The sequence below is a fragment of the Nothoprocta perdicaria genome, unplaced genomic scaffold (genome assembly GCF_003342845.1).
Source record: "Nothoprocta perdicaria isolate Ctin4 unplaced genomic scaffold, notPer1 scaffold_86, whole genome shotgun sequence".
Classification (NCBI taxonomy): Eukaryota; Metazoa; Chordata; class Aves; order Tinamiformes; family Tinamidae; genus Nothoprocta; species Nothoprocta perdicaria.
In genome coordinates this window covers 1,855,025-1,877,876 of record NW_020456154.1, presented here as the reverse complement: position 1 = coordinate 1,877,876, position 22,852 = coordinate 1,855,025, and the positions used below count along the sequence as shown (strand labels likewise).

At 38.3% G+C, this 22,852-nt stretch overlaps 1 protein-coding gene across 1 annotated transcript in view; it reads left to right on the top strand.

Annotated features, from left to right (window-relative positions):
* Window positions 1-22,852, top strand: part of LARGE1 (LARGE xylosyl- and glucuronyltransferase 1) — a 260,231-nt gene that overhangs the window by 131,130 nt on the left and 106,249 nt on the right. The window contains exons 5-6 of the mRNA XM_026052233.1: window positions 4,347-4,429; window positions 14,622-14,745. Coding sequence (XP_025908018.1) covers window positions 4,347-4,429; window positions 14,622-14,745 — 207 coding nt within the window. The remainder of the gene's footprint in view (window positions 1-4,346; window positions 4,430-14,621; window positions 14,746-22,852) is intronic.

Below are 22,852 nucleotides of genomic sequence, written 5' to 3'. Positions count from 1 at the left end.
TTATCAGATTTGCCAGGGGTCTCATCATTTATCCTGTTACTGTAAATGCTGATTGTGTGTTTGCGTGAGAGTACTATGTTGACTCAACTCCCCTGTTTTCAGTGCTTCAGTGGAGTAAACTAAATCTTTTTAGGCTTTTAACCCTGGAATATCTTATAGCAAGAGTCCAGGCCCTAGGTAGGAAGACACAAAGTCTTGAGAATAAGACTGGGGCTCCGAGGGAGATGAAAAGTCTAGATCATTTATTTCAGTGAGGCAGTTCTTCGAGTTTACCGAAATTAACATTTCACGTCTGATTTGGGATAGTCGTTAATGGTGATAAAACATTTGAAAACTCGGTTACAATGAATGAACATTAAATCTCTGATAAAGCATAATCTGTGTGATAATATTTATGATCTATATCAAAAATACTTAGGGGATCCATTGTATTCCAGCTACTACTTCCTACTCTGTGGCATTGCAAGAGAGTTATTCTGATACTATAGTATGGACTAGCATAATTTTGCTAGAATTTAGAAAAAAAAATGTAGAGTTCCAGTCGAGGACCTTCTCAAAGGTCCCTGTGTCCTGCCTTGCCAGCAGGGGACAGTTTTAACACAAGCTGTGGAAAAAAAGCTAACAGAACTGTGTGTTCTTTCTTATGATGCCTCTATCTTTCTGGCTTGTGCCTCCACAAAGTAGGCATTTCCTTTGAATTAAGGATGCATTTATAAATATTCTTAAAAGAGTTAATGTATGAGAAAATAGTTAATTAGCAGTATACCATCTAGTAGGTTAGCAGGATATTTATAACCATTTTCAACAGTTCTTCCAGGCTAATTTGTGTTGTTATTATTCTCAACAGTGTTTCTTAATAGTTTTTAGTGTGTGGTGCTTCAAAGCCACGAAAACAGGGCCCTACAAACTTAAGCCCCTTGTAAACTCAAAGAAAGCAGATGACATCTGCCTTAGGGAACCATTTGTAGCATATTTATATGCTTGTAACATGCTTTAATATCTCTTAATCATATTCCAAAAATATTTATGAAGTAATTGCCTGCTTAATCCTACTGCAAAACTGCTGAAGTATAAAACACTTTACCAACCATTTTTTTTGGCTATAGAAGCCAATTAGGGTTTGTTAAGCTTAGTATTTCACCCTTCCAAAAAGTTGCCTGTGGAGACAAAAGATAGCATCTGTTTTATCTAAGCACTTTTATACTCCTCATCATCATGGGATCTGAAGACTAGTTCCTCATGTATTTTTGATACCTTTCTTCCATTAAAACCACTCCAGAATAGGCTTAGAAGAAATTTGGCTTTCAGAAACAGAGTTTTCTGGTCTGTAGTGCTAAAGTAATAATTCCTAACCCTTGCTAAAATGGACCTGAGTATTATTTAATGCATTATTTAATCTCATTTTCCTGAAGAATATTAGTTTCTTTAAATAGCTTTCTGTACCTGAGCTTGAATGCCCTCTAAACTATTTTAAACCAAAAATAGTTATCGTTGTGTCCCTGATCCCCAACTTACCTAAGGAACAGTCTGATTAATTTCTGCAATAAGAAAGTGAATGGGAGACGAGGGAATTAAGAAACCAGAGATAGAACACTGGGCTGCTAGGCACTAAGTTCTGAAAGCAAGATGTAGCAGCACTGGATCTTCTGCCCCAGTGAGTTCCAGTGCCTATGTGCAAATCCTACAGGATGCAAGGCCTGTGTCCAGACTTCTTGCATCATCTGTTGATGATGAACATGTTTATGGTTGAAGTTAAAAAAGCCTTGTGGGAGAATGGTAATGAAAGAGCGATGGTTGCTTTCAAGGAGCTCAGTTGATGCTCRTGGTAACTTCTGAATACCCAAGCCAGAGTTTTTTAACGTGAATTATCACTGGTTCTAAGCAGTGAGGAGCTGGTGTAGCATGCAGAGCTTTGGTGTGAGATGTTTGGAGACACAAGTTGGACTAAGCAGGTTGACAGCTGYATTTTGTGGAAAGTGGAACATCTGGGAGCTTTGTGGCTTTACTCACAGATATTAGTGGCAGTTAACTGAGTCCAAAGGTTGTGAATGCTTGAGTCAAAGTGGTCAGTTCTGATGGGATTAGGACACAGTCTTTTAAGCAGCTGCTGAAGGAAAGTGGGGAATATCAGAGGGCTTTGAGGTTGCTGACGCATTTTGTAATCTGAAAGCAGATGCTTCTAGTGGCATCCTCGGGAGGATGCAAGTTCTTTGAAGTGCTTGCTTCTTCCAGCCAGCATTGCCATGTCTTGCCAGCATTTGGCTACAGCCAGCCGCTCTCCATTCGAACATGGAATTGGGACTAATRTGAAGAAAACTGGAGATAATTCTGTTTTAATAGAAGTGCAAAAGTCTGCAGTTTGAGCTGTTGACCTCATGTTGCCTCATCAGTTTTCCCATTGATTTTCCTCAGTGGATGAACAATGAGAAGGAGAAAAAATGAACCAGAAAAAAAGGTGAATAGATGAAATCTTGCAGCATGCTGCAGGGAAAAGCTTTGGAAAAMTAGGACCAAGTTTCCCTTCTCTTGGAGGATCATTGTTCCTTCCTAAAGYTGATGATAGGCAGGAACAGAAGTGATAAATAGTGTCAAATGCCATGGAGAGGCCAAGCAGAAAGTACCTGGATTCCCCCGTCTCCGAGCTGGAAGACGTTCAGCAGAGCAGCGAGTGAGTGCTGTGTTCACACTGTGCCCTGGCTGAAAGAAATGGTACCTGCTGGAAGACACCAGGAAAAACACACTATCAATTCTGAAACAAATTGATAGGGGAAAACAGATGTGGGCAAGTGTCTGACAGAATGAACTTTCTGGTTTTGGTGGGGTGGGAGGGAAGGCTGTAAGGAACACTGTTCTGGTAAGTATATATAGAACAAAATGATGTTGATAATACTATGACAGTGATATTCTGTCAAAACCTGTAAGATATTTATAGCTGGTCCATAGTCTCCATACGAAGCATTTAAAGTGGAATGAAACCACTGTCATCTAATTTGGTAGTTGACATCAAAGTGAAGGTTCTTAGGTTTTCCAAGGGCAGAGCATGTGGGGTCAGCATGTGCCCATAGCACGACTACCCAAAGGTATGGTAAAAACTACTGCTGTAATTGAATCGTGCAGTGCACAAGACAGTGTTTATGGAAGGGATGATGGACTCCTCAGGCATCCCCACCACGTGCTGCCTTCCGTATAAACCCGCTCCTCTTCCAAGCCAGGCTTTGGGAGCCTGTGACTTTGTGAGGAGGCAGAATTCCCTATTTGCTGTCCCCTTGGGGSCTCTCTGCAGAAAAGGAGAGCTACATGTGAGAAGCCAGCTAGCCAAGCTTCGAATGGGAGCCAAGTGAGGCTTCCGTGCAGTTTCACAGCTGCGTCCTTGATCACAGCTTTGTGCTGCCAGCGCGCTGAACTCTCCCTCGCTTCTATGACCGCTAAGAAACAGAGAAGTATGGAAGCTGACATCTAAATCTGCTGAGATTAATTTTCTTTTCTCCCCAGGGAATCACAGTGGCTAATTCTAAAACCAGAGAAAAGTAACTTAACATAATTTTTCAAATTGTTACTCACAACCTGAAAAGTAATGACAAGTGGCACCTTTCATTTTTCACTTCCGCTTGAACACATGAGTAAATCTCCACCTCAGATTAAAACAGAGAAGGCACAGAATAAGGGAAAATTGCGGGAGAAAATTGAATTTAACTTCCCATTAACATGGCCTGATACAGCCCATGCTACTAGTCAGGGGCAAGGAAAAGATGACCTGGCTTCTTAGGTACTGTCCTGTCTTATTACCAAGTACTGTCCTGTGTTATTGCATCTAACCCTAGGCGGAACAGTTGTCTGACTCGTGCCCTTCTCCATCAGAGCTTTCTCACCCTCTCCTTAATAGCACTCTCTCCTCTTAGCTCTCCCTAAGACTGAAATCACGCAAAATTTCTATGAGTATATCTGTTCATAATTAACAAAAATATTTTTAAACCTTGGTTCAGAAGGTTAAACTGTGTTTTCGTGTTTGCATATTCAGGATTTTTTGTGCCGTTAATGGGTGTGTGTTTGTGTATAGGCATGCACACACACATATGCTCTTAGCTAATAAATGCAATTCTGTTCAGACATCTGATGTAATTTAGGGCCAGTAATGACTTCGAAATGATGATGGTGTTATAACTCAATTAAGATGTTTTTAACAAACTGCCTCAAGTGGGCTGCAAACAGCTGCAAAATGCCCACTCAAATCTTCAACAATTGCCGCATTAAATAATAGCACTGTCATATATGTGTTCTCTTTAATGAATGATAAAACGCAGGAGCACACTTAAAATTTTGTTCTTTTGGTTCTGTTTCTCCCACAGACCATCCACGTTGCCATTGTCTGTGCAGGGTACAATGCCAGTCGGGATGTTGTCACACTTGTCAAGTCCGTCTTATTTCACAGGTAAAGGTAGCTTTCTTTTGTTATATGATGTATTTCTGATTATAGCTAAACAGCTCTTGCTACGTTTACCCTTTTGAAAAGAAAATCAGATTCTCTTTACCTGTGTGGGGGATTTTTTTTTTTTTTTTTTTGAAGGATAGAAGCGTGAAATTTATCACCCCTACAAATAGCTCCACCTGACTAAAGATTTCTGCTATAAACACTAAGGATCCAGTGCCCAACAGTTGCATTGTGGGAATAGGGGCTACCCCTACTTGAATTGTAAAGTATCTACCTGTTCATGAATCCTATAAAATAATATGAACAGTATCATACTCATTTAGACTAGTTCTGGTACCAATTTATTGCAGAGGTGTACGACTTGAAAGCMATACACATAAATATACACAGGTTACATGACTATCCCAGCTTCCCATTTAGACCTTTATTTTCCAAGGTAAACCTGTCCCTATAGTCACTATTTTCATAAAGTCAGATTACGTGTTCTGACTTTGACCACTTGGAGCCCCCCACAGGAGCTATCAAGCTGGTTTTAGCACATGGAGCACAGTCAGACCCCAAAGCCTAGATGCATGAATGTCTAATGAAGAGAAGATAGGCAATTCACAGAATTCTCTTAATAAACAGGAGTTCCAGTGAAGTGAAATATTGTTGGACTGTGTACAGGTACATCCTGTTCCTTGTCCCTTGTCCAGTTAGTAAAGTCACTCAGATTTTTTCCAACCGTCATGCAGAAAGTGGGTTAAAATGGGGAACAGAGAGACTAATCAGCTTTACTCAAACAGCACAAATATGCTATAAAATCAATTTAGAGCATGAAGAGTTTGCTAAGATGGTGGTTTCATTACACTACTGTCTATTGAATGATATTTTATAGCAGTGAGGATGAATCTTGTTCACGTCACATGCCGCTATCTTGTTACACATACCTATTCTGGGGCATAAATGTCCCCAGCCTTGCTCCTTATGTTTACCTATGAACCGCTGCCGGAACACTGTTAGCAGTCACTCTGTGCAGTAGTTTTTGTGCAACCTTGCACATTTTACCCATTTTTGATAAGCTCACCTTGTATGGTGTAGTGATTCAGTAAATACTATTTTAAGAGATTGGGCTAGGAGCAGGAAAAACAATGTGTAAATGATTAAACAAATAAACAAAAAATCCAACAGTATAGACTTACCATGTTCTATGTGCACTTTTTAACGATTAAAATCCTGCTAAATTTTAAAATGATGTCATTTTCCAATTAACCTCCGCATTATTCAACATAAACTGCCTTTATATTCCAGGGATGTGGGTTATTTTGCCTATTTTGATTGTTGTTTCTAGCTTTTTTTGTTCTTTTTTTTTTTTTCTTGACGAATGTGCATTTTTATGTCGATATGAGTTCTCCCAGCAATGAGCTTCTTTGTATTTTTTTCTCATAATACTTACCTCCATTTTGAAAAGACTCAAATGCTCAATGTGTTTCCTGATACTTTATAAATAATAGGAATATTGTAACCCAAAATATTAAGTAGTCTCTTTGTATTAAAGGAAATGTCTGTGTTTTGTCTATGGAATAAAGCTGAAAAATAAGCAATTTATAAACAATTTTGCCATAAATAATCTGGAAAAAATACTTAAAAGGATGAAAGCCATACAAAGCAAAGTAACCTGATGGAATCTGCCCTTGTCAAGAACATACTTGCTATTTGGCTAGCAATACTGCACCTCTCAAAGGATTTTCCTTGCTCGGCAGAAGTGATCAAGATAAAGTCCAATACAGCTAATGAAACTTTATTGTAGTCAGTTGCATTCAAGGTAACCTATCTAGCTTGTTTGCTCAAAACATAATTAAAGACAAATTTAAGTCAATTCTTGCCTAGAACTAGCTCTCCTCACTGGGCATTAAAAGATCTGCTAAAATGGGAAGATGTTCTCAGAAAAGAAATAGAGCTTCTTGCAGACATTTCTTACTTCTAGAAAATTCAGGCAATTCATTTGGCTTCTTAAGCATCTATTGATGCTATGGCTGTATGTGCAGAGGTCCATGTCTCAGGAATTCTTTCTCTCCCCCCCTTTTTTTTGGGGGGGGGGCAGGGGGGAGGATGGTTAATGGTGAAGAAGCCTGAATAATAAACCATGAACTTGCCATATTTCCTCAACTGAAAATTATATTTAAGTCTACATTCCTTGCATTGGTTGCCATGAAAACAGTATTGTCTTGGAGACTGGTATGCACTTAAAATAGGGTAATTGGAGAGAAATTTTATTTTAGTTGCTAGGTTCTGTTTGATTGTGGGAAAGAAGGGTGAAGGCAGGTCGTGATACTGCATCCTGAGGAATTAGTTAGGAGAGATGGAGGTGCTTGCTTCACATGGTGGCTACTTCTTGACATCAGTTGGAGGTTCACCTTCTGACTTGAGGGATGTCAGTGAAAACTGGCATGGAAACATCTCTCTTTCTAAATGCTAAMTGCAGGGAATATATGCTGTCTGGCACTGCAAGGAAAAACATTCTGCATGTCTGCAGTGGAACAGAAGCTGACTTGTTCCACCCTAAGCTCTAAGTCAAGGCTACCTAGTTGTCTGCTTGCAGAACCATCACACTCAATCTCAAGTGTATTTTGCACAAAGAGAACAGGCATGCTTCCACATATATTGTCAAAGAGAATATGTTTTTCCTTTTTAGAAGTTTCTGAATGATCAATGTTCAGGCAAACCTGTTGTAGCAGGAGCAGAGTTTGCCTGTAACAAGATGTGTAATTGAAAGAAACTTGTGTAGAAAACACAGTTGTGATTACTTGGCGGGACACAGTGCAGGTTTTCCTCAGGCAACAGTGCCATTACACCTCAGTCCTGCCCTACAACGTTATGAACATAATCTGCTAACTGAACAGCTGGCTCCCCAAAGCAAACACCCTTAATGCCCTTGTCTGCTCCTGCTGTTTTTCATTTGGTGTTCTTTGTAGAGCACTGCTTTCAATGAATCTGTCTGCAATTCACCACAATGTCACACAAGCTTTTATTAGCATTTCCTTCCAATTTAGCAAGTAAAGCATGTTTCAGATGACTATTTCTGTGTGTTTTGATACAAGCAAGTCTCTAGATTGCCTACTTCAATTTGTAGAAAAGTTCTGAGAAAAGGACATTCTATCAGTCTCATCATCCCCTCCAAATGCATTAACTTATTTGTTGTACCCCCAAATTTAAGGTAAGAGTTCAGGACAGAAAGACACAAAACGGTGGGATTGCTGGGTGTGAACTACAGGATTTTGTATTGATGGAGTGTGCTGCATTCTCTTGCATTATTGTACAGCACATACTGCATATTGAACATTTTATCTCTCTCCCGGTCTTCTTTGCCAGGTCTAAAACAGCAAGTTTCAGATTCTAGTCATACCATTAAGTATCGTGAGACCGAGGCAAGCTACTTGTCCAAGCAATCTGAGAAACTATGTCTGTCTTCAGGCTCCAGGGAGCAGAAGGAGGAAGAGGAAGGGAATGGTGTGGTGGATTTCTTATAAGAATACCGTAGTTCAAAAACACATTTCATTCCCGGTGGAACAGGAGCTTGATTTCAGTTTTGTCTTTAGAAAACGCATCTTCGAGCCACAATATCCCAGCAGCTTTTAACACCCAGTTTGACAGAACTGACAGTCTGTTCTCAGGGGGAGATTGAGCAGAGCTGGGATAGCGTGGAGTTTGCAGACTCTGATAAATATGCATTGGAACATCTGCTCAGAGGGAAGCTTTTAGAATGAGCCCTCGGTCCTTGCCTGCAACTTTTCTACTTTCCTGTCTTGGGCACCAGYGTCTGATTATGACAGGTTTTATAAATCTGTTTCAGGGATGAAAAAATTTCTCTCTGAGTCAGTATGATTCTCCCAAGCTCATATTGTGCTCTGGGCACAGCTGGAGTTTCATTTTCCCAAGGCAAAAAAAATGAACACCAGAAATTAAAAATTTGGGGTAATTTGGACAAGACTATATATATTCTTCCCCAAATTCTGCAATTCCCTCAATTCCTTTTCAGAATTAACAGTGTCCTGTGGCTTGATACTTTCATTGGAAAATCTGCAACTATAAGGCCAAGTTATTTTCAATGTTTTCTAAAAATTATAAAGCTTGGAGTGCCTCAGAAGAAGCTAAAGAAGCCCATAAGTTATAGCTTCATATTGTAAAGGTCATTCCTGTATTAATTTAGGTAACTCTTAACTTGAGTTAACCATGTTACACTATGTTACATTAGGGAAATTATTAAACATACTAAAAAACATGTTACATTAGGGAATGAAGAAGTGCTAAAAATGAACAATTATAAAATGAGAGGTCAATGTGAGAATCTGAAAAATTGACTTATCCTTCTTGCTATCTGCTATTGCCTTTCCAGTGTAAAGGCATCTGTATCCCAGCAGAAAAGTGTTTTTTGATTTTTTTTAGCCCACCCAGTTTGGGAAAGCTTTGTCAATTCTAGAGGTGTATACTGCCGCTATCCTAAAGCAAAAGTAGCATGGCAATGGTGCCAAAGGGGYTGTAGAATAAATGAAGTCAAAGTCAACTACACAAATGCTTTCTTTTATGAAGTTGCYTCTTGGCTTTAAGGTTCAGAAGCTAAAATCAAGCATATATCTTAAGTACTTTCAAGGTTAAGACTTCAAACAATATTACAAGGTTTTTTTTTTTTTCTTGGAAGGAGTGGAATAAGATACAAAACAAAAGAAAATATAAATTAAATAAAAAGGGTGACATGGAGATTTCAAGTAGGAGTCACAAGTCAACTCTGGCTGGTAATTAAAGCTTATGTAATCTAATAGCTGTATTCCATGGAGACCACTTTGCTTTAATGGAAATAATTTGAGATTTTAAAACCTTTGTCATTATTTCCATCCCTTTTAATGTGTTAGTCTGTTTTTGGGAAGATTGTTCTGGCAAAAGCTGTAATGTATGATCCAGTTTCTCACTACTATATGTGCATTAATAATGCATCCTTCTTTATTTCTACATATYCTAAAATGCAGACATAAAAAGAAAGAAATGTTAAAAAAAATTAACCATGAAGTCTTTAGTTGATTTCCACAGTGGTTCTATAGGTTGACAAGAAGCAAGATCTATGAATGAGGCAGCTTGCACCTCTTTAAGATTTCTCCAATAGTTTGGGGAGTGTTTAATCAATTCTGAATGTGAGGAGGTATGAAGAGTCTTTAGTGAGTTTCCCATTGAAATTCTCCCCATATGAGAAAGGGATTGGCATACAGGTATTGGAAAGACTTTTTTTTCCAAGCTGCCTTTTATAGTTTCTGTTTGAAGTTCTTGTAACCATTTGTTACAGATATAAAAAGTATTACCTTGTTGTGCTTCCCTTAATAAGGTATAGATTTTGGAAATAACCCCCCTAGGCTCCTGACCTTTTTATATTCTTAGAAAATAAAATTCTTCTGTTGCAAAGAGAGAATCATGCAACCAAGCAGCTGCTTTTTGAATTGCTAACAATTGAGCTATGGAATAATAATACAGAAGGGAAGAGTGAATCTTGGTTTTCAATTGTAGATTTTTATATTTAATTCTGTGGCAATGGCTATTCCAAAAGAATAGGTCAGAAACGCTTAAGCAGATCAAAACTTTGGTGAGGAGTAAGAAGTTTTAGAAATGTAAAAATAAAACATTGTTATAAAAATTCTACAGAAATGAGTAACTTGGGATAGGTTCCAAAATTCATAGCCCATTTTTTTTTWWWWWAAATACTGACTTCTGTTCATTTTAGTATACCATTTAGTACCACAGCAATTCTGAAAATGAGAGCATCCAGTTAAGTTCCTACATTTAGGCCTAAGAGTCTATACTGAAGAATTTATGCTTGAAAATCTTGACCAGAATCTCTTTTTATTTACTTTTGAGAAAAGCCATTTAAGGAAATCTATGTAAATATGTATTACMTATAGTATACTTAATCAAACAATGGTTTGTTTTTAGGATAAGTAGAAACACTATATGAATATTTGTAATTTTTCTAAATTGAGTGGTGAAACATTGAGTTTCTATGGAAAATGTCCACATTTTGAAATTCCTGTCTTTCATGTTATTATTAACATGTCAGCATTTTACATGTAGCAGAAACTGTGAAAAGTTGTATTTGGTAAAAATTTAGATGTTTAAAATCTTTGAGGTAAAGGAATGAAGGTGGTTGTCTGGACTATTCTGTGGCTATTTCATGCATGATCTCTTTCTAATATTTCATGCATGATCTCTTTCTAGAATTTCAGGACCATCTACTCTGGAAACAAGTACGCTAGAAGCCTTGCCTCCAAAACTTGAAAATTCACACAACCCCTTTTTTTAAAAAAATCTATTAATCTTTTAGAAGTAGTTTATCAAAATTGTCATCTTCTGTCCTCTGCTGTTCCATACAGCTTAATATACCGACATCACCACTAGCATTGTATTTTCTAGCAGTACATTATGTGTTGTAAACAATTTCTGCTACAAGTGATTCATTTGCTCACATGRCATGTCCAATGCAGAATGAGTTGTAAGGCATAATGTTCACATTAAGAATAAACACAACAGACAGCTGTGCTTTCAGTTGCTTAATGCAGGTGAAGTCAAAGTTCATTTCCCATTAGCAGTGGGAAAAGTTGTTGGTGGTTCATTCCAGGTTCCCTTCAGCCCATACAAGCTRTCCTGCACCGGAGTTCTGAGGCTCTGCAGACTGGAAAGGTCCTGTTGGGTTATCACATCTATGCCTCGTTATTGCAGGAAACCACAGCATACAGATCTTCTTCTTAACTCTTACCTACTTTGATAATTCACTCAAACTCCTCTAGCAAACTTCACTGTCTTCAGTTGATAGTTMAGATCTTCAGGAGCCTTTTCCCCGAAATTTGTATCCAAGGGAGAGGTTCTCCAACTTTCTTCTGAAATACAGGTTTCTCTCCCTCTCTTCCCTGGATTCCTTAAACTGTAGCTGCTAAATGCATCTGAAGGATAGTTGTCCACCTCGGTGTCCCTTAACTTAGAGTAGGAGCAATACAGTTTGTTTTCATTTTTATGAACCTTGTCTCCCAAAATGTCTCTGTCCTCAAAAGAAACTAGCYTGCTGGAGTATGGAACAGTTTTATTGGCTCCAAATGGTACAGCAAAAGGTCCAAGTGTAATGAAATGTAGTTTTTAGGGGAGTCCTTCACACTGTTGTTYGTTGTCACCTCTAATTCTCACATCCAGTGACTCAGTCATGTTGACAAATGATCAAGGGGAAAGAAGATATCTTAAACCATTAACTCTTGCAGTGCTTGCTGATTGATCTTCAGGCTTCTGCACGTGTTTCATAAACACTTTGAAACAATCTGTGTCTTTAAGGTTTAGCATACAGCACATACCATAATGCATAAAAGATGTCACCTGTGTGTTTGCCAGCATTAATACTTTCAGAAGATCTTCCAGGTCTTAGGCTGTGCTCTGTTCCCTTCTAGTACCACACTCGAAAACCACAATCCACATAACTAAAATCTCTTTTAGAGTAAGATTAGAGTAAGATTTTCTGTGGCCAGTACATATTTAGTTGTAGATGACAGTAGGTCACTGTTTGGTTTTAGAGAGATATTTTTGTAAGTGTTAATTTTCTGCTTTGTGTCTTGACATATACTTCCCTGCCGACTGAACCTTTAACATAATGTTAACAACGTGAAAGATATTTCTGTGTAGGAGTACAGCTACTCTTTTTTTTTTTTTTTTTTTTTTTTTTTTTTTTTTNCCCCAGTAGGAGCTAAACTAAAGAAAATATCACCCACTTGCTCCCATTTAAGTTTCACATCCCCTGGGTCATGTCCTGGGATAAGTACAAACTGCTACTAAAAATCTGAGTGTCTTGATATCAGATTTTTTTTTCACCTTATTATATTTTATCTCCAAATATTTGGTATCAATTCCCTCCAACTAAAAGATGATGTAAAAGAGTGTGTAGATAAATCACCGTGAAGAGAATACGTTGGAAGACAGCTGGGAAATAGCCCTAAACACAATACCAGGCTCAACCCTGGCTAAGCAGAGGGACCTATATGGAATGTATATGCTGGTATCCTACACATATTTGCGTTCAGATACTGCCAGTACCCAGATCCACCACTTTTGTACTTTTGTTCCTCCTGGCCTTTCTCAGCTAACGAAATGCATTTCCTGATCACTGCTATTCCCTCTCCCTCCTTTTTTTTTTTTTTTTTTTTTTTTTTTTTTTTTTTGGCAACGTGCCTGGTTACTGCGGAATCTGCATGAGCCGGGATGTCCTCTCCTGCTCTCCTGCTGGGTGGGTGCAGCAGACGGAGCTGTTGTGATCCCTTTGGGCTTGTAAGGGGACACTGCAACTGAGCAACTGACAGCCTGCAGCATCCCCTCTCCCTTGCCCGTTCCAGATCATGCTGGAGATTAAAAAAGCCTTTGTCTCTTTGGAAAGGACATTGTGCCAAGTATGTTGAATATATTGTTGAACTCAAATCAGTTGCCGTTGTGGTGGTTAACCCACACATAAGTCTTCTAGCCTGCCCTTTTTCTGCTTTTCCTACAAGTGTGTAACTTGAACCTCTTGCAACCCATAGAACAGCTTCACTAAGATCACTGGGAACTGAGTTTGATGTCAGGTGCAGTATTTCTAACACTGCAAAATCAGGGCACACATTGCTTATTGTTATTACAACAATCTCCTTCTTTTGCCAAGAGATGTATTATGATACTATAAAACATTATATGTACTTTTATGTTTTCTTGTGAACTTTATTTAGTGAGAAAGAGCATCACTCTTTAAAGCAGAAGGGAATAGCGTTAAGGAGAAAAGCACATATTGTTCATTAAGGCAGGAAATGGAGAAAGAAACAATCTTGATTTTTTGGGTCGAACCCAAAAGYATAATGGAAGTGGCCTAATGGAATGGAAGTGGAATGGCCTAAACTGGCATAGATTTCTTTTCTTTTAGTTCATAGAGCACAATGTAGTAGCATCAGTCATCTTCACCTTAACCAGTGTCTAAAGCTAAATGCTCTTCTGTTTTAGATGAAAAATACCAGATGACAAGTACACCCATTTTCCCTTATAAATTTCACAGAAATGAGACTCCACTATTCCTCCCTAGGGATCAACGGAAGGTTGAGCCAATGCTAAAGGCTAAATGGACCATCTGTCTTCTTCCTGGCTTTTGTAAACTCCTGTCCTTCTCTTTTTATTGTAAGAGCTACTAAGCTAGGGATAAACATGGAAGACTCCCTTTTTATTACAGATCATAACCAGGATCTACTGGGAGGTTTTCATACTCCTACTACAGAAGTTAAATAAAGATCAGACTGTTGCTTACCCTCCCTTAAAGAGAGAAGAAAGTATAAGTGATTTAAACTTAGTGTTGGTAATAGCAAAGCTCATATTCTTACAGAAAAATCTATGTTTTGTCAAACCTTTCCACTCTTGTTGATATTGTCTAATTACTCACCCTGTTTCAGAGCRTTGGACTTAGCCCAAGTCTTACAAGTATAGACATGAAATCTGGTGTTTTAATATAAAATACTTTCTTTCTCCTGTTTTTATTCAGCCTTCACTCCCTCTTAGAAACAAGGATGTGGGGCGATTTAGAGTCTCCAGTCACTTTCTTTCTTAAAGCTGTTTTTTATTCTGCTAGCTGGAAGATACTAACTCCTTTGGAACACTTTGCTATAGATTCCTGTAGATTTCCTCAAGCAAACTTGAGTTGTTGATATCTCAAGTTTGCTCTTTAAGGGTGGTATATGTAAAATCAGTGGTCCTGGAATGTCACCTCATTTAGGAGATTATTTTTGAAACTTCTCCACCACCCCCCTTCTCYATAGACAACTGTTTCTACCACAGAGATAAATTACCAGGCTGACCTAGAAAACTGGAAGCAATCACTTTCACAGCTCACGTCCCCAAAGGCGGATTAACTTGGCTGTCTTTTAAAGACCCARGAGAAGAGACCAGGTCCTGAGCTATTATAAATCATCACATTCCAATGAAGTCAAAAGAACTATATCCAGAAACTGGTACAGTGTTTCTACTATTGTCAAGTTTCTTGTAACACTGCTCCAACATCTTGGCCACGAAAGTAGACTTCCACCAGACACAYTGTACATTTTATCCTGTGACATTAGACACAGTTAAAAATTTGTAATTTCTGATGTTGTTTTCAATAATTCCTTTCTCTCCCTTCTTGTATCAGGCGAAACCCACTCCACTTCCACCTCATTGCAGATGCAATTGCCAAACAGATCCTGGCAACTCTGTTCCAGACATGGATGGTCCCTGCTGTGCGCATAGACTTCTACGATGCAGATGAGCTCAAGGTAAAGAACGACAAAACATATGTTTCTCATGCACTTCTGGTTTCACATTACTCCTTTTTATTCACCTGTCTGAATTTGAATGGAGAACATTACATTCTCCCTGTTTAAAAATAATTCTAACCCACATGATTGTGCCCTTAGTAAAATGTAACTGAAAGATATGGATTTTCTAAAATCAGTGCAGTTTCTGTGTTTATGAAATATATTCTTCAGCAGCTTAGAATTTTGCCTGCTGTCAAGAGGACTCTGGTTGCACAGGTTGTATTGCATTTGATCTCATTATGTTTTACTAGGGATGCTTCTTTCTAGTAACACTGATGGAATCTTAAGTATCTTGTTCAATAAACCTAAGGTTGCTACTGAAAACAGCCTCCTTGCCTTCCTTAAGCATGGACATGTACCACTATAAGTAACACACACACACTGAAGAGCTATTCAGTATTAAATTTATAAATCGCTACCTGCTTTATCTGGATAGCCTTTCAAAAGGAAGGACTGGAAGAAAGAAAAGTTCCATGAGAAAAAAATACTCAACGCATGAAGTAATTATCTTTTCATAGAGTTGGAAACTTTAAATTAGATCACAGGAGCATAGCACTGCATTTCAAAACTGCGCATTTTTTGCTGTGAAGGTAGAGTGAAGTATTCAAATTTTAGCATTTAGAATTGGTGGCAGTAGTTTATATAGCATAAATATGAACATCCCAAAACCAGGAAAAAAACAAAAATTAGCAAATTGCTGTTCTAATTGAGGTAAATTCAAAGTACACCACTTGGTATAATCTTGAGTACAAAATTTTGTAGAAAGAGATGGTAAAGAGGAAAAATGATCCTTGAGAAAAATATTTCATTCGTAGCTATTTTTATTGTTTTACTGATCCTCCTACGTGAAGCAATAAGAAGCTATTAACCTAATTAGGTAGATATTTTCCTTCGCTTCTTTATAGCTTTAAAGGAGGTTTGTTCTTGTAAGTCTTGTACATGTCTATATTAGATGAGCCTTTTGTAAACTGTAAGGTTTTCACAGTGCTTAATTAGCCTCTCAGTTGGGCGATGCAAACTTGTTACTGTCTTCCTTCTGGTCATTTGGGTACGGAACAATCTACGTGAGTAGACAAATATTAAGTATTATTTAGTAACCAGGAGACCTTACTTCAGTGATACCCAACTTGCTGCTTTTTAGGCAGCAATATTAATCTTGTGCAGACAAAATGCTATAGCAAAAAGTCTTGTTTTCCCCTCCCTCCTGACCCAGCTTGACACCTCTCACTCGACAGTGTCACCTTGCACGTAACCCAGAGGCTTTAGATTGGGAACCACTCTCTGGATATAGATATTGATGTACAAGYACATCCTTCCAGATCTACCATTCCTAGAGTTCATCATACTATATACCAAGCAATTCCCCTTATTTCAGTGGCCAAAAAAACTGCATATAAAATAGTACCCAGCATAGGTGAATGCAACAGATCAAGGCCAAATTACAGCAGAGAGTTGTAAGTATAAATAGAGTTTTAAAAAGCTATCTATAATACTGACTCATATCCACATCCTTCTGCAAATTTTAGCAAAGAACACAGAGGAACTGTTTGGAAACAGCTGTAGAAACTCACTTCTTCTGTCCATTGAATACTCTCTAGAGAAGATATTTTGCTGGTTGTGATTGTTTTGCTTTTTTTTTTTTCAGTTGTACTCGCAAGAGCTATATTAGCCTGTCCATTGTTAGGAAAACAGATCTGATACTGGAAAGTCTTACTAAAATTTCTACTTTTCACAAAAGTAATTTATGGATCCAGTGTTACAGTATATACCATGTTCAATTTTAATGACCCTCTATAGTTCTTTTCTAATTTTGTTGATACCAGTGACTGAAATTTAAAAAGGTTTAATCTGAACAGATGTTTGGGGATTTTCTGTTTAGTTTTCATTCACATTTGGAACACATTTTAGAAATTGCATACATTTTTGAAAACATTTCATGTTTGTCTCTCTCTCTCTTTGCATAAAGTATGGATTTCCAGCCCCTCACTTCCTAATGCAGCAGGAGCTGGCATGTTCATTTAAGCCCCTAAATCCTGGGAAAAATCCTGCCCCTACTCTGCCAGTGGACAGGAACACATGATATTGATCGTCCATAAATAATATGAATACTGACTTATTTTCAAGAATTCAGGCAACATTTCCCACTAGATTACTAACTTTTTAGAAGGCAGAATTTGGAGACTGTCATGTTTGGCAATATTCTTTAGCATTTCCCAGAGTTCTTAAAACGCATGCTGTTTAGCTTATTGTTACAGTAATCAGCATCTTGAGAAAAAAAGGCAGCGAAAATAGGCTACTCAGTAGGTGACATCTCCATGCAGCAAATAAGAATGGAAGACTGTCATTACAAGAAGGGGAAGACAATGCTACAGATTATCCCAGATTTTCTACTACCAGCAAACTAACATACCTACTTTCAGTCTGCTGGTCAGAACTAAGCACATTAGAAGATTTTTTTTTTTAATTTAGAGAAGACTGCTTTCTTTTGTGAGATGTCACAGCTGCTCATGATCATCCTCCACCACTTAGAGGCCTGTTCATTTTCTCCCTCAGGGTGGGTGCTGCCAAGCTAATACCAGCCTGTTTGGAAGAGGTATGGAGTAAGAAGCATGGAGTAAGAAGTAGGACCAGGGAAATGTCTATTTTACTTGAGGGACAGGATAGGAGATGAGGATTAGGAGAAGAACCAGCTGTGCAGCAGAGCCAAGGCATCRGTGTTTCCAAGAGAAAGGTCAGCCGTGATTGTCACGGTAGTTTCTGGGTGCATTTCTTCTAAACAATTTGGTGATTATAGTAGCCAGTTCTACTAAGATGTTTGTAGCCACCTCCAACATAACCTAACTTCCCTCCTCATTGCCTTGTGACTAACCACACAGGAGATCTGCTTAAAAGCAGTTATTCTAGAAGCATATAGCAGTAGATAGCAAAACCCATTATATTAGTGCATTGACCAGTAGTGTTAAATTCAGTGGGAGAGTAAATCTTATCATGGCAGTGATATTCTTTTTGCGAAGTAGGTTGAGCRATGCACCTAAAACAATACCAGCAAAACACTGATCTTGAAAAGCCATTGCAGCTGTGATTTGCATATATCAAGCTGCAGGATATTGTGGTTTTCAGTTCAGCCTTAATGTGAAGAAGAGATGAAGATGTGGAACACGTTAGACTTTGGTGTTTCAGCACTTCATATGGAAGTCCATGTCAATTCAGTCATAGKGACATGCAGACATTAAACCTACTGTGATCAACACTGGCCCAGAGCAGAAGTAGTAGCTGATAAAGCAGTGCTGACTATGTCATGTGTGGAATACAGATGAGGCAAGTTTGTTTTCTCAGATGTTTCCTGACAGGCTGCTGACAACATCAGGTGAACTGAGAGAAGGAACAGTTATCTTCCCTGCTGTGTGTAAATGTTGATGGCCCAGATAAATGTAGTTTTGTCATCACTAGTAAAGTAGAAAAGCCATGTCCTTTAAATACTTCAGACCACAAGAATGTTRCATTTGGTCTATGAACTGGAAGGTAGAAATGGTGAATGGGTTTTTGCAATAAATGAGCATTTGACCTGAAAGAGAAATGTGAAAAGTTCAGTATTTCWCTGCTAATGGAAAATATTCCACCTTTTTTTCATTCCCCAAACGAATAGACTAGTTCTCACTACCAATGCTGCCATATATGAGTTTCATATGAGAAATGTCTGTATAGTCTGTACACTCGGTCAAAATCAATGGCGTGATCCAGAGGGCAAAATTAATCTGGGATAAATTGTGGAATCAGTATCATCTAACTTTAGGCATTTACTTTAGGATGAGATGAATCACTCCTTAGTGAGTTTCTCTTTTTTTTTTTTTTTTTTTTTTTTTTCCATTCAAGCCGTGAAAGCACTTCACTAAGTCAGACATTGGCATTATTTGTTCAGATAGATACATGGCAAGGGCTATGAAATTTAAGTATGAAAATCAGGTTTGTTCTTCAGTCATCGTAGTGTATCTGGGTCTTAGGGTTGTGCTTACTCTATGTGCATACCCTTGGCACTTACTAATTCCCTGGATGGTTCTGGAACTCTGGATGAGCAGATTTGACTTGAGACTATGGGTCAAATTGAAAGCAGATGGTTGATGATTGACTGGCAAGCCACCTGCACACTTGCCTGCTTGTTACAGGAGCTCTCCCAGTGGGAATTTCAGGCAGTTCTAGAGGTTTCCCCAGGCAGCTCTTCTGTGCCTAGACCAATTTGTGTATGTAAATGTTTTGATTAACATCTTTGTGGAGAATTTTGTTGTCCCAGAGATTCCCAGAGATTCCCTGTTGCAAAATARTCAATTCTTCATAGGTAAGACACTTGTAAATAGTCAATAGAAACTGTTCCTACAGATGTAGGACAGTCTTATGTGCATATTTATCATGGCCAGGAGATACTTTTTATGTAGCTCAGCATAATATATATTGATACATCATGGATTTACTGGGGGCAGGATCACAGGCCAGCTTGTAAGGACTGTGCAGAACAACATTTCAGGGTGTCTCAACAAATTCAGCTAAGATGTCTCTGCAAGAACTGCTGCAATGCAGACTCCCTTCAGCACCTACACAGCATCCAGTTGCATTGATTAAGAGATTGGATTGAAACCATAAGAGTTACCGTAAGCTAAAATCCCAATAATAGTTTAGGGTTTTTTTTTTAATAAACACTCATTTCATGAGTGTGTGCAACAGATGGCACTAACATCAAATACGGTAGCCATCCCATTATTTTTGTTAGCAGTGGAAGCTTTCCCAGCGTTGATAGCATTGATGGGGCTCTAACTTTCATATGTGGCCATGAATCCACCTTGTTCGATCAAGTCTTTCCAACAGAACTGCAGAAAACCTAATGCTGAGTATGGGAAGGAGGGATTGATTGAGAGGAGGGAATAAATTCCATCTCCACGTGAGGAAGAACTTCTTCCCTGTGAGGGTGACAGAGCCCTGGCACAGGCTGCTCAGGGAGGTTGTGGAGTCTCCTTCTCTGGAGATCTTCCAAACCCGCCTGGATGCCGCCCTGTGCCCCGTGCTCTGGGTGTCCCTGCTGGAGCAGGGGGTTGGACTAGATGATCTCTAGAGCTGCMTTCTAGCCTCAGCCATTCTGGGATTCTGTGATTCTGTGATATCTGAGGAACAGCTTGTTAGCATTAAATGAAGAGGGCAATGATAACGATATCGATTAAGCGTCAAATAACAAAATGGACTGGCATGCCTCAGTGTTCCACAATACTCCTTCCCTAGCAGTTGCACTGGGTATTGCAGAGGTATTCATCCAGAAGAGTATTTTCACAGGACCAGTAACTGTCTACTGACTATCATTGATTACAATAATTACACTGTATTTGCATTGCACTGCATGCAGATTATGTAATGTTTAAAGGCAATACATGATTGTTTGTTTGGTAATTATTTCATTTTGTGCCTCAGAGGCAGACATACAAAGTCATAAACCAGACATACATTTCTTTTCCTCCTCTATTTTCTACTTTATACTTATTATTAATGCAGTASAGGATGGGAAACACAGCATCTGCTTATGTTGACACTAAAGTATATAGGAGTAGGTATTTAATTACAGCATCTTTACAGCATTATGCTTTTGGTTGCATTTCGTCCTATTATGGTATGTTTGCAATTCTTCTGCATTTCACCAGCCTTAGATCTTTTTGTGAATTTTTTATTGTATATGTCAGTGAAATAAAACACATCATAGATTACTGCTGTTTTTGCTGCCCTTTCCCTTTCATTAAAGAATAATCAAAATAGAGAAAATATGAATTGCAGTTTAAAAAACAAAGCTTGTAAACTAAACATTGTACAGATTTGCATAGCTCGCATGATACAGTTTTAGCCTGAATTTACTTCTTCCTACATTAAGATTCAGATTTTTTTTTGCATTTCCTGATGAWCGTAATAAATGTTAGAGTCTCAAAATATCAGATAATAAGATATGCTTGTGGTTGTGACACAAAACTACCATGCTAAGAACTGTGTGATGTTAACCTTTCTCTGCCCATGGTTTTTGGTGCTAATGGCTAGATATTAACAAACCAATTTTTGTAAGCCAAGATATTTCCTATCAAAATGGTTGGGAGGAAATGAGTATCCACCAAGTAACAAATGGTAATCCAAACTCCCCAGCACAGGGGAACCTTTGTAGTGCGGTCAAAACCTATTCATACAGACTGAGTAGCCTAAGTACTGCTTCCTCTGATCACCTGATTTCTGTTTTGCACACACACACACACACAAAAAAAAAAAAAAAGCAGAGTTGTGAATTAAAATAGAAGCGTTTTCCATTATTATTCAAGCCCAGAATATGAAAAAAAATAATTTTACATAAATTCTTAATTTTGTGCCTCTTCAAAATATTCCATGGCTAAAGGATGCTCCATCTAGTTCTGTAGAAGTTAGAGTTGTTGGTAGGAAATCTGTCATGGGAATGACAGCCCTGGCTGCTCTTACAGACTTCCAGCAGTTGTTCTGTGCTTAGTGATGCGTCTTTTTTTCTCATCATTGACTTTGACTATAAAGTTAGATAAGATGCCAAAATGGGAGTGTTTTGCAGTAGGGTTTTTTTGTGTTATTTCTCCTAAGATTTACAGGTGTTGTCCATTAATTTAAGACTAGAAATTCTAAGAGACTAGTACCCTGGGATGAAGCCCAGTGCAATTCAAGAAGGTGCAATATTTCCAGGGCCTCTCTCAAGAGGACTCTGCTCACTATGTTATTTTACGCAGTGCTTCTGCTGTGTATTTCAAGGTGAATTCTGAAGTCTCCAAACTAATTTTGGATAGCTACCTATGTGACAATTTAAACTAGATATTTCAGACGAATCCCTGGCTTTATAAATCCCGTTTCATTTCCATGATGGTTTTAGTGTCTTGGAATCTCTGTAGTTATTTAGTTTTGTGACTTATCTTTAACAGTTGTTAGCTTCTACCTGTTTCTTGATACATAAGGAGAAAGCAATATAATCATTTTGATTCTTCTGTGCCACTGGCAACTGTTCTTTGTCAAGTGATATCTTTGTGATACTTTGTGAAGTATCTTTGTGATACCTACAGTGAGGAATAAGTTGCCAGCTCTCTTCCACTGCCATCACCAAAATCTGTTTGCCTGTTTGGCTTCTATAACATCACTTWCTGTAGCAATGTGTGTGGCACCTCCAAGGACAGGAGTTTTAGCAGAGGATGAAAAAAGATAAATGACCTCACATGATGTTTTCCAAAGATGATCTGTTTTACTAAAATTATCCATTGTGCTCTGGAAAAAAAAAAAGTTAAAAAACAAATTGCCTCAGACTGGCTGCTGCCTGTTGTGGCTCTTGCTTGTACTATATTTGCTCAGTATGGCATCTGCCTTCTCTAAGCTGCTTTTCCCATCTCTGGCAKTTGCAAGCTATAATGTGTGTCTCCCATAGCACTGGGATTCAAGCTGATTTGGAGTTTGTGTACCTGCTCTCAAGGGGGACCCAAAAGGTAAAGTGATGTCTAGGTCTCTTCCATTCAGCAAGGAGGAAAAAATCTGAGCAGTGTTAATCTGCTGATAATTTTCTTATACACTGTTCCATTGCTTACAGTCTGACCCTTTTCCATAGTTGAATGTGTTCTATTATTTTTTATGACAAGTAAAGCCTTCATAAAATGGTACCAGTACGATTGTTTCACTCAGCAATTTACGATCTTTCCTCATCTTATCTATCTGACTGCATTTCATATCTGATAATCCTTAGGTGAAGTTTAAGTTCACAAGGAGTTAAGAGTGACACCAGTGGCCTTAGCTAACCTCATACCAAAAGTTTCAAGGATAAGTGATATATGGCTGCTAAGTAAAGACTTCCTTTAAACACCACTTGTGCAACTTCACTGTTAACTGAAATAGTATTTGACCAATATTTAACCAGAACATAGGGCAGAAGCTATTCCTGTGACACTAAAATCAAGTTCAATATTCCATACTTTGGAAGAGCTCAACTTTCTCAGTTATGTCTTTATTCTCTTCAATGTTTCTCTACTTAGTTCTGTATTTTTTGAGAGAC